This window comes from Calidris pugnax, unplaced genomic scaffold (genome assembly GCF_001431845.1).
Source record: "Calidris pugnax isolate Ruff unplaced genomic scaffold, ASM143184v1 scaffold99, whole genome shotgun sequence".
In the NCBI taxonomy this organism is placed as follows: Eukaryota; Metazoa; Chordata; class Aves; order Charadriiformes; family Scolopacidae; genus Calidris; species Calidris pugnax.
The window spans coordinates 192,966-205,768 of NW_015090836.1; the positions used below are offsets into that span (position 1 = coordinate 192,966).

Genomic DNA, 12,803 nt, shown 5'->3' on the forward strand with positions numbered 1-12,803 from the left:
CTGGTTTTGCTGCTGAGCTCAGATGTCTTTTTTATCACTCTAAAAAATCATACTTGTACAGTCATATTGTTCTGTTTGTCTTAAAAGACTCTGGAGATACAGGCCAAAGAATGAAATTCTCTATTTATCAACAAAGCAAGCTTAAAAAACAACCCATAGAAAAGCATAACCCCTTCTCATCTCTTTGCTCTGGAAGTCCATGTATTTGGTCTTTCTGAGAGAGCTGTGCCAAAGTTGATGAATGTGGTGGAAGATACACAATATTGAAAACGTCTGGAGGCTTTCCTGCTGCTTCACTAACACTATACCTACAATAATGGAAAACTGAGGACATGCAGCCTTTATGAACTACCGGTTTAATCCAATTTAAAGCTTTATTTAAAATGCAGTTTATACCAACACTTCAATCCACCTATTAACTTTCCTTTACTGAAAAACCAATAGAGTGGTTTTAGATCTGTCATTTTATCTTTGTGCCTTGTTACCTGAGAAAAAATTGTGTCCCAATTATTAGGCTAAAAACACGGGCAAGCCTTGAAGTTGATCTAGTGGGAGGTGTCCCCTGCCCATGGAAAGGGGGTTGGACGCCATGGAAGGGGGGTTGGACCTTGATGATCTTTAACATCCCTTCCAACTAGAACCTTTCTATGATTCTATGATTCTAAGTTATCAAAGTTTTGCTCAGACCAGAGTAGGAACAGGATTTCACCATTAGAGTCTGTATACAAGTACCATAATAGGACCGAAACCTACTTGTAGATACTCAGAATACAGTGAACCCACTTACAGGCGTGAAATATTCAGTCCACTGTAATTCTAAAACTGAAATTTTACTTATGATACTCATTTTGAAACTTAGTCATGCCAAAAAAAAAAACCAACCCACCCCACAAAACCCAAACCTGAAGGAACAAAATCAGTTTAGGAACCAATCTCACTAAACTGATGCAATTCTATCTTTAATCTCCCTTACCTTAAAAACACAGATATTGCCCTGCTATCAGTAAACTGATTTGCTAAATCAATTTAAGGCAACTCAGTGCGCATTTACAATAATAGATATTCCTATAGTGAATATGCCAAATAATAAAGCCAGAGAGTTTTATTCCATTATCTCATAACCCTTGAAACTGCTTGCGTGATCCCATTTTTCCTCCAAACCAGAGTGACATCGAAGATAGTCCAGTGACCCCCTACTACTGTGCCCTGCCACGGACTGGGAACACACAGTCTGCTACTGTAGTTCAGGAGAAGCTACTTCTTGCTTAAGAGCATCAACACCTTAAAAGGAAGTGACTCAACCACATGAAAACCAGTGTGAAAAAAGCTGATGAGAAGAGAGTCATGCTCTATTCAGAAAATTACAGAAAACCGTCAAAACACAGAATAGAAACTGTAATAGTAATAATTCTTTTATGTGATTTTGAAAGTGCTTTATACATAGTATTTAATAACTTCTATAACAATCAGTAAAGAAGGTAAGTAAATGTTATCTCCCTTCCATAGGCTGGCGGGCTGGTCTAGGGAGGTTAAGAGATGCATCTAATGCTACCCACTAAATCAGCAGCGAGCCTAGGATTAGGAATAAGGGATCTCTGACATCATTTTTTGCCCTGACTATTAAAGTTTCAATGATCCTAAAGATTTCAAGGTAATTTTTAGAAGACCTCACCACAGAGGAAGTCACTGGATTCTGGTGTTCCTTAAGAGATGGGCTTTCACTTGGCCGTTTATTACCTCCAGATCCCACAGAGGCACTGCTGGGCCCACTTGTTTGAGAAAATTTCTGCATGTATTTGCTCAGACAATTTCAGAAGGTGTTTTTGTGATTCCAGAGACTCAGCAGAGTAACTGGACAATTTTCTGAATGTCGGTCACGCACCAGACCCGCACAAGGTTTCTGCAGACACAGATCGATGTGAGGGCAAGGCGAAGACAGTGAAATCAGAAGAGCTGACACCGGGCAGTCTGGGGTTAGACTGACCACCAGAAATCCCAGAATCTGCCGACAGAAATCCCAGCTTCAGGACGAATCCCAAAGGTGTTTTTGTGATTCCAGAGACTCAGCAGAGTAACTGGACAATTTTCTGAATGTCGGTCACGCACCAGACCCGCACAAGGTTTCTGCAGACACAGATCGATGTGAGGGCAAGGCGAAGACAGTGAAATCAGAAGAGCTGACACCGGGCAGTCTGGGGTTAGACTGACCACCAGAAATCCCAGAATCTGCCGACAGAAATCCCAGCTTCAGGACGAATCCCACTCGGTCACAGATTCCCTTGTCTGAGACAGCTGATCTTCGTCATTTTTTGTCACTTGGAGCTGAGTTTCTGTCGGAGGCTGAGTCAGCGAACCTCAGCGCTGAGCTCCTTGAAACTAATTTAAGTTCTGGAGGCTGGCAGCCGGCCCCGAGGAACCAGCAGCTCACTGCAGACTGGTGGAGCATACTGATGCTCCAGCTGCATGGCTTTCTGCCCTTGGGTCCCTTGCTCAGCTGGATGTTGGGAAGGACGTGGCATGGAAGGGACATCCTTGGCGTCAACTGCCAATAGAACTTGGTTTATAGCAGGGGGAATTGCCTTCCACCACCCAGGAACTGGAAAGAAACAGTTACTCAAATATTACAAAGGTCTAGGGCTTTGGGGTCCATTAAAAAGTGGGTGGCCAACAGGTTGAGGGAGGTCATCCTTACTCTCTACTCCGCCCTGGCGAGGACCCATTTGGAGTACTGGGACCAGTTCTGGGCTCCCCAGTTCAAGAAGGACAGGGAACTGCAAGAGAGAGCCCAGTGCAGCCCTGTGAAGATAATCAAGGGACTGGAGCATCTCACTAATGAGGAAAGGCTAAGAGACCTGGGTCTGTTTAGCCTGGAGAAGACTGAGGGGGGATCTGATCAACACCTATAAATGCTTAAAGGGCAGGTGGCAAGAGGATGGGGCCAGACTCTTCTCAGTGGTACCTTGTGACAGGAAAAGGGGCAACTCGCACAAATTGGAACACAGGAAATTCCATCTCAACATGAGGAAAAACTTCTTTATTTTGGAGGTGGCAGAGCACTGGAAGAGGCTGCCCAGAGAGGGTGTGGAGTCTCCTTCTCTTAAGATATCCAAAACCTGCCTGGACACGTTCCTGTCCAACCTGCTCTGGGTGACCCTGCTTTGGCAGGGGGTTGGGCTAGATGATCTCCAGAGGTTCCTTCCAATCCCATATCATTCTGCAACAGCAGCACTTAGCTCCCTGCTCTGACCCTGTTTAACTCACTGGGATGTTTGCTGCCTTGGTGCAGTTTAAGATAAAGCCACTCTGTGCCAGGTACAGCACAATTGCAAAGCAAAGAGATGGCCCCTTCTTTAAAGTACTTGCAATCTAAATGAAAGATCACACACGGTAGCTGGGTGTTGGAAATACGACAAGGGAAGAAGAGATGAAAAAAATATTATAGCAGGCATTATTGTCCAGGAATTTTACAGGTATATTTATCTGTTCTAAGACACAGTTTTGTGCTGGTCTATATACAGCAATCTGATTTTGAGAGTGTAGTTTGGATTTCACTTTGAGGCAAAGGAGGTTCAGTAAGTTTGACACAGATACTCAGAGCATAAAGGTGCAAGACCTTCTCCTTTCTCCAATAATCCCTAAACTACGGGCAATACAAAGGCGCCAGCTCCACAGGCATCCTTTTCTAAATGACTTCACTAGTTTTCTGGGGATTTCTCTTTATTACCTGGATTTTAGTGTTGTGTCATGTCATCCAGGAGGTGCAGCAACACCCAGAAAGCCTCCAAGTCACCATCAGTGTTACAGTAGGTGCAAACTGCCCCGAGCATAAATAAGGCAGCGTTAAGCACACATTGCCAGCACATGTTTCTCTCTTTCATTATTATTCCATCAGCCTCTCTGGCCAAGTCAAACCTTTAATGAAAGTTGTGGACTTGGAGAGGTGTTAAAATGTATAAATCCTCTCCAAGTGCTAGTGGTTAGTAGTCAATACATAGAGCATGTGCAGCTGGAACCCCTTATGTTTCATTTCTTTTTTGTTCTTAAAAGGAAGGGAGCCAATTAGCACTGACAGACAAAAGATAAGATGAAAGACATTCCCAATTTGCAATGCTTTTGTTTTGGTGGAGCGTGATTACTCAGATTTTAAGCACTTGTCTCTAGCACAACCGTAATCTTAATGACTTCTTCATAATTATTTCAATGTGAATTAGCAAGAAAAGAGCTGTTGGGAGCTGGAGACATCTTTTCTTTACGTGCATGGGCATTGCATTGCCCAATTGTTGGCTAAAGATTCTAGGTGATATCGCAAAGCTACTAACAATAAATAATTACAATAAGAATAGCATAGAATAGAATAGAATAGAATAGAATAGAAGAGAATACAATACAATAGACTATTTCAGTTGGAAAGGACCAACAATGATCCTCTAGTCAAGCTGCCTGATCACTTCAGGGCTGATCAGAAGTTAAAGCATGTTATTAAGGGCATTGTCCAAATACCTCTTAAACACTGACAGTCTTGGGCCACCAGCCAGCTCTCTAGGAAGCCTGCTCCACTGTTTGACTATTCTCTTGGTAAAGAAATGCTTCCTCATGTCCAGTCTAAACCTCCCCCGAAGCAGCTTTGGACCATTCCCACACGTCCTGTCACTGGGTCCCAGGGAGAAGAGCTCAGCACCTCCCTCTCCATGTCTCCTCCTCAGGAAGCTGTAGGGAGCAATGAGGTCACCCCCCAGCCTCCTTCTCTCCAAACTAGACAAGCCCAAAGTCCCCAGGTGCTCCCCATAGGATGTCCCTTCCAGCCCTGTCACTAGCTGTGTTGCCCTCCTCTGGATGCGTTCACATGGACCTTCACATCCTTCTTAAGTGGTGGGGCCCAGAACTGCACAGTGTCCTCCAGGTGAAGCTGCACCAACGCCGAAAGCAGTGGGATAATCCCCTCTTGTTACTGGCTCGTTGTGCTGTGTATGATGCCTCCTGGGATGTGGTTTGCCCTCTCAGCTGCCAGGACTCACGGCTGGCTCTTGCTGAGCTGCTGCCAACCAGCACCCCCAGATCCCTTTCTGCAGGGCTCCTCTCCAGCCTCCCCTCTCTCCCCATTTACCCTTGTGTCTGGTCTCACTCCATCCTATGTGCAGAATCTGGCATCTGGACTTGTTAAATTTCATCCCATTAGTTATAGCCCAGTCCTCCAAACTTTCTAGATCCCTCTGCAAGGCCTCTTGTCCCTCAAGAGAGTCAATAGCACCTCCCAGTTTGGTATTATCAGCAAACTTGCTAACAGTGTGTTCAACTCCTGCATCCAGAACGTTGGTAAATATATAGCATGGGACTAGCCCTAGGATTGACCCCTGAGGAACACCTCTGGTCATCACCCAGATGTAGCCCCATAACGACTAACAATAACGCGTCAACATCTTCAAAATGCATCAACAATAAACGTGCTCTTGGACGGATTTTCTCTACAGTGTTGATGGCCATAATGTCGTAACTGCTGCTTGAATATTGTCAATCCCAAAAAGACATCCTACCTGCCGTCTTGTCTGCTGATTGTGTACCCAAATAGAGGATTGTTGACAAAACTGATGTTCACTCCAACTAGAGGGGTCCCATCTGCGGTCATCACTTGGCCTCGAATCACACACGCGTGTCTGCAAGAAGGAGAAAAAATGATAATACACAGTAAATCTTTTGACAATTTCAGGTTTTTCCTCTACTTCCGTGGCTGGGAATCCTATGGATTAGAGAGCCCAGGGTCTTATGTCCTGGAAAGCTGGGGGCCATCCTGTGTGTCTTGATAGCAGGATGCTGCTCTTGAAGACTTTCTAGGAGTTGTGTGAGAACATCAATACCTAAAATAAGGTTTGCCTTTACCCTACGCTTGAAAAGCAACTGCTGCAGCATATACTTCTTAAACTATCGATTTCTGTACAGTTTGCAACATCATATTGGAATTTGCTATACCCAAGTCTCACAGTGTCTTGACAATATTGCCCCAATTAAGGGCAAAGCACATTTTAGAATCAAACAGCACAGAAACCCACCAAGCTCTGCTTGGATGTATTTAAAACAGAAAAGCAACAGAAGCACCCTGACCAAGGCTCATTTCTTCCACGCTTGGGAAAGCCAAGACAGATAATTTGCTGGGTTCAGATAGCTTCCCTACAAACTGCTTGGGGAACTGAACACACCAACAGGATTTTTCTTCTTGTCTTCTTTCCAACTTTGGTAGATTAGATTGCCCTATTTTATAGGCTACAACTATTCCAATTACTCTGCGCTCCATAATGTGCTCTTTTTATCTAAGGATTTCAAGGATCTTTACAAACATTGATTAATACTATAGGTATTTTACAGAGAGAGGAAATAAAGCACAGAGTGATTTTTGGTTGTCCAAGGTCAGTCAGAAAACCTGCAGTAAAGCCAAAGACAGATTTTCTAGGTTCTTATTCCAAAGTCTGTTTCCAGACCTCTAAGTCATTACTACGTTGCTACCTCAGGATCTTCCGATAAAGACAAAGCACCACATGTCTCTGAGAGTGTCTGAACCCAATTTTTGGCTGAAGGTAACTATTTCTCTGAGCAGCAACAGCAAATTGGGGTGTCAGCGTGCTAACGTGACCCGGTGAGTGATTTTCTGAATCTGCTGTCCTGCTGGAGAGCAGAGATTGAAGGGCAACGTTTCTACAGGTGCAGGACCAGATCTCTGCCAGAGTAAATCACCCCAGCTGTGCTCGCTGCCTACCCACCTCGAGTGAGAGACGTCCCTTTACTGGTTCACTGAGGCAAAGGATGAGATCTGCATTGTTTTGTAAAGATGATTTCATAAACACATCAGGATCATCAGGGAAAGATCAAGTTATTTTCTTACAGTCCACCTAAAATTCTGATACTGTATAACGCAAGGAAATAAAGTATAATTTCTATTTAAAAAGGGATGCACTATTTGTATATTCCACAGTACAGAAAACAGACCGTTTGTCAGAGAGTCTTAAAACTCCTGCTGATCTAAACAGGGAGCTCCAATATTAACAAAAATTCTCAAAGCATTACCAGAATGTGTCAGCAATCTTAATTGGGACTGGATTTATAAACAGTTTTGGAACAGGCCATAGGAAAACGAGATAATCGGAATTATTTTTATGTTACTGAGTTTTATCTGGTATATCATCACTGACTTGGTAGAAGTCATGTTGGAAAAGACTTGAACCCAGCTCTGGAGCTAATATTGTTCTTCATACTTAACTATTGCATCTTCTATTGAAGGCTCTCATTCAGCTTTCCATATACAGCAAATTTAAGATAATATACCAGTAGGGTATTATGCACATCACTCTCTAACAGGCAAACAAAGCATAATTCAAAAGGTCACAATGCCACGGAAGATGCTTGGAAAAATGTCAGTGCTTGGAATCATAGAATCATAGAATCATGGAATCATAGACTGGTTTGGGTTGGAAGGGACCTTAAAGATCATCTAGTTCCAATCCCCCTGCCATGGGCAGGGACACCTCCCACCAGACCAGGTTGCTCAAAGCCCCATCCAGCCTGGCCTTCCAGGGATGGGGCATCCACAACTGCCCTGGGCATCCTGTTCCAGTGCTTCACCACCCTCACAGGAAAGAATTTCCTTCTAGTAACTAATCTAAATCTTCTTTCTTCCAATTTAAAACCTTTGCCCCTTGTTCTGTCACTACACTTTCTGACAAAGAGTCCCTCCCCAGCTCTCCTGTAGCTCCCTTCAGATATTGAAAGGCCGCTATAAGGTCTCCCCAGAGCCATCTCTTCTCCAGGCTGAACAACCCCAGCTCTCTCAGCCTGTATTCATTGGAAAGGTGCTCCATCCCTCTAATCATCTTCATGGCCGTATGCTGGACCCATTCCAACAGGACCATGTCCTTCCTGTGTTGAGGACTCCAAAGCTGGACACAGTACTCCAGGTGGGGTCTCACAAGCACAAAGTAGAGGGGCATAACACCACTGGGAATAACGCCACTGAAGTCAACTGGTCACCAACTGTAGTGCTATTTTGCACAAAGTGAGTATGTTTGGCCATGCAGCTGAGCTAAGATCAGACGTGAGGCCTTCTCTTCCCAGATTTTTCCACGATCCCCCCACCCCATCTCCTTTCCCATCCTTCAGAGAGGCCTGACGAAGAGTTTGAGACTGCCTTCTCTCAGCTTCTCATCAAATGGCTGCACATTTTGTGAAAGGCAAGGAATCACCACACACGGTTGCTTGAAGACTAAGACCTGAGCGTGAGGGACTCGGTATTCTGAATCACTGACAATGTGCTGAAGCCAATACCGGGACTATGAACGTTTGCAAATTCTTGAGAGACAAGATCACGCATTTTTGGGAACCTAAAAAGAATACTTCCACCTGTTGTTTCTTCCTTCCAAGAGTTAAAAGCAACCAAATGACAAAGCACAACATGTTGCAGGCATCTCTCCTGCCGTCCTACACAAAACATATGTGCAAGCAGTTGCAAACTTATAAGTAATATTGCAAGCACCTTGGCCTCGGTCCCCAGCTCATGTTAATGGAGGGATGTGCTTTATATCAGCGAGCATCTGGTCCATTACATATCACGGACAAGTATTTCTTCAATAACAAGCACCAGGACAACATGGACAAAGAAAGAGCTTCCTCTCTCCTTGGCAGCTGTAACAAATGCATTTGAACTCCCACCTTCCAGGAAGAGACTCGATTCCTAGAATCTCTTCTAGAAGATGCTCAGCAGCACTGCACTCCATCTACGTGCTGACTAACTCGGACCACGCTGGCATCTCCTCTCAGAGAAGCAGCTCGTCAGCAAGCCCAGCTGCATCCACCATCCTCCTGGGGACTATAACAATAGCTTTATTTACATGATATAAAGGAAGATGTTCCCACAAAGGGGACATCTTTCCCAAAACTCAGTGATAAAAAGATGCCGGAGCAACACGCAGAAATCTGAATTCACTTAAAAGCAGAAGGGACGGAAACTGGAGGAAAAACAAAGCCCAGACTCTGCCTCAAATTTTCTCCTTCCCTGGGTGACAAAATTTGCCCCACTTGGGAAAAACAGCTAATACAGTGCGTTGGAAGCAGCTGCCTTCTCTAGTGTCAACATGTCCTTTCTAGAGGCAAGATCGACTACCCACAACACATCGAGCCCTCCAGGAACCTGGTTAATGCTAATTTAGTCAGCCATTTCCTTCAGAAGACCTTGGTCTGAATGCAATTACACTACAAACAAGTTAAGCAGTGCTGCTCTAAGATGCTCAGCTCCGCAAGAAGGTCTCCCAATATAGTTACATAAAATTATCTCTCATGTTAATAGAAGAGATTTATCCCATTGGTCTAGGCCTGCCAGTTCAGAGCGATTTCTGCAGTTGAACAAAATTGAATTTCTCATAGCTGGAGCCTCATCTTCCCACTGAATTATTAACGGATTCCACCCGTTGCCTATGTTTTCTGGCTTTTTTTTTTTCAGTTTATTTTGTTTCCTTCACTATTTTTACATGATGGCGTGGGAATTCTTGTTTTATAATGAAAATGAGTCTGCTATTTTCTTCTTCTTTAATTAGACTTCTCCTTTCTTTTATTTATTTTTTTTTTAATAATTTGTCCACAAAAGCTTCCCTGAAAGACCAAATCATTGTTGAAATGCTATCTAGAAATCCAGATGAATATCAGACAATTTTACACCATTGCTTTGTGAAGTAGTTCTTTATACCCTAAAAAATTAAATTAAGTCTTCCTGGTAAGATCTGGGCCACGGTGGCAAAACAGGCCGGGGTGCATCAATGTCTTTACTTTCCTATTGCTCAGATATAAAGAAAATTTGACAGGTGGAATTCAAGCAGACAAATCCAGCTTCAAAAACCAGAAGCCAGAAAAGTAAATTCTCAAAAAGCCATTTCACATTATAAGAGTACATTAAAGATTTTTCTTCAATATTGACTCTGATCCAATGGCTCATAACTTACATTTTGGCCCTTCCAATCCTTTTTGTTCATAGTTGTTTTCTGCTGACACTGCGCTTGGCACCGGGAAATAGACAAAAATACTGCCTCTGCTAAACATTTTTCATTGGGAAAAGAAAATTCCATGCATCCTAAACCCCCTTTTGATGCAAGAAATTTATATTCTTTCCTTGACTGAGGATAGGTGCCATGGGCAACCTCACCCCAATGAATTTCTGCAGCTCCTCAACATACTTCCACCGTAACCCATTGTGCCTTCTCCTTTAAAGGTTTCAGATGTGTGGAGATGGCTATTGTGACTGCTTAGCCATCCTCAGCCAAGTTATTACGAGTAGGTATTTTAATTTGCCACTATAAATCTCTTCATATCTTTGAACTTACCACTTCCATATTATATTGGTATATATGCTTGTATACACACACATGTGTATATGTGTGCATATATATTTATGTATAGATACTTCTCTGGATGAAACTTCAACAGAGCATCATAAAGTTAAAATATAAAAAGTTATTAATCATTGGGAAGAACATTATTAATGAAACGTTAATTATTATTTTTATTTATTATGAGAAGGAATTTCTTTACTTTGAGGGTGGCAGAGCCCTGGAAGAGGCTGCCCAGAGAGGTGGTGGAGTCTCCATCTCTGGAGACATTCAAAACCTGCCTGGACGTGTTCCTGTGCAACCTGCTCTGGGTAGACCTGCTCTGGCAGGGGTGTTGGACTAGAAGATCTCCAGAGGTCCCTTTCAACCCATATCACTCTGGTTCTGTGAAATTAGGTGGTCTCAGTTCTATTTTTTCCTCTGCTACAGACTTTCTGTGCGACACTGGTCATGGCTAGTCTGTGTCTTTACACTCCACCTGCAAAATAACAATGGAGGCACATCCCCTCCTTACGGAGACTTTATAAGGATAATTGTAGTAATCTGCTAATCCGTTCTACAGGGATTTTTACATTCTCATGGCACTTCTTCTGTGATATGCTCAGACCTTGCTGGTAAGTGCCTATAAATACAGTCATTTGTTACAACCACAATCTCACGCCTGTGGCTGCCGTGACCTTTTCGCCCGATAATAACACAGGATGGAGCAAAATGTACATCGTCCATTTTGGGTTGAACGCACCTGTCTCATGTGAAACAACCTCAGGGCAGTCTGGTACTCGGATAGACAGAAAAAATATTGGTAGAATGCCAGGTAAAAGCTGAGGGCATGGCGATCAAACACACGGACACAGAGGAAATGCCTGAGCTGACAGATGAAGGACAAAAGAAGAAGAGGAAACAGCAGAACATCCAGACCTTCAAGTACATTGCTTGTGGCAGTATTTCCCTCAAAGGCTGCCTGTGCCTGCCCACAAAAAACTCCTAATATTCTTTTCTTGAACTGAATCAATCCCCGTCTAGCTTCTGTAGTTCAGTTTAGCTGTAGGAAAAGCTTAAACTTGAAACCTACCTACTGATTTTAGCTGCCATGTGAATTAAGGAATTAAGATTAAGGAAAGGAATGGAAAAAATCCTACTGAAGAGTTCCTGGTTAAAAATGAAAGGCACACTTATATGAAAAAAATGGAAATTAAAGAGTAGTCATCCAGAAAGACACACCCCCCACACCACCACAGACAGCACAAGTGAGTTTCTGAAAGGGTTTGGTACATGTTGAGCAGCTGGGATGCAAAAGGGGAGCACCAGAACACCAGTGTCAATCTGACAAAGGGACTACATGTGCTGACATTTGACCAAGTCCCAAATGGGGACCTGCTAAACGAGCACTGGCAGAGATGGTTTGCAACAGAACCTGCCACTCAACTTTCCAAGCAGCTGATGGAGTGGGAGACCCAGGAGAAAAAGAGTGGATGATGAAGAGCAAAGTTTATAGAAGCTCTGACTGGGCTCAATAAAAGAAAGTCAATTCTAAGGTGTTTGCAGCAAGGAACAGGATCTGCTCTGTTTGTTTAACCTACTCAGTGAAGCTGGTTATAAGGTCCCATCACTGAAGGGTCAGGAGATGCTGATGATTTTTTATGTGGGGATGGTCCTTAACTGTTAACCTTTTGCAGGAAACCTTCTACAGCCTTTAGATATCCTACAAAACGCACAGTAAAGCCAACGGAATGAAATGCTCCAATGAAAACCCATTACTTAAACTGTCTTAAGGAGGACATGGCTAATGAAGTTGGTATTTGAAGTACGGAGGAAAGCCCTTATTAATCAGGATTTACAATAATACCTCTAGACGCAGATTTTTATTCTTCTTGTCTCTTTAGAGTCTGACCTCACTGTATCAAAGCAGTGGGTTTTCTTCATCTGATATTTTTAGTATTCGTGAGCAGGACTGGTTTTATGACCAGCTGTGGTCCACTTTCTCATGCATGTAGCTGCCTGCGTTCTGCTCCATGAAGACTTACGAACTGATAGTCCTCAAAAACCTCCTTTGGCATCATCTTTGTTAGCAGTATTAATGACTGTTAGTTGTAGCTCCTCAAAAAAGAAAAGAAGGCATCTGTATCAAGTTCAGTAACAAAATGCAGCATCATTTGAGGACTCTCTACCACTTCCAGAAACCCCATGATCGAATTGGTCTCAAAACAATTTCCTGCTGGCTCCAATCCTGAAAGAATCAGACCCTTGTTGCTTTGAGAGCTTCTCCCAGGATTTGAACCTTATTCACCTACATGATATGTGTCTTTTTTTTTCTCTTTATGAAAGCCCAATCTTCCTCTCTGATCTGCCAAGCAATCTGGCCACTGTTGGAAAGAGATACCACTTCTGCTACCCAAAACATCTTGGGTCTCTGTGCCTCATTGACTAACGCCATTTTGCATCCCG

At 43.3% G+C, this 12,803-nt stretch overlaps 1 protein-coding gene across 1 annotated transcript in view; it reads right to left on the reverse strand.

Annotated features, from left to right (window-relative positions):
• The window catches only part of TENM4 (teneurin transmembrane protein 4), an 826,730-nt gene that overhangs the window by 83,181 nt on the left and 730,746 nt on the right, over nt 1–12,803 (reverse strand). The window contains exon 18 of the mRNA XM_014941555.1: nt 5,532–5,651. Within this exon, the coding sequence (XP_014797041.1) occupies nt 5,532–5,651 (120 nt within the window). The remainder of the gene's footprint in view (nt 1–5,531; nt 5,652–12,803) is intronic.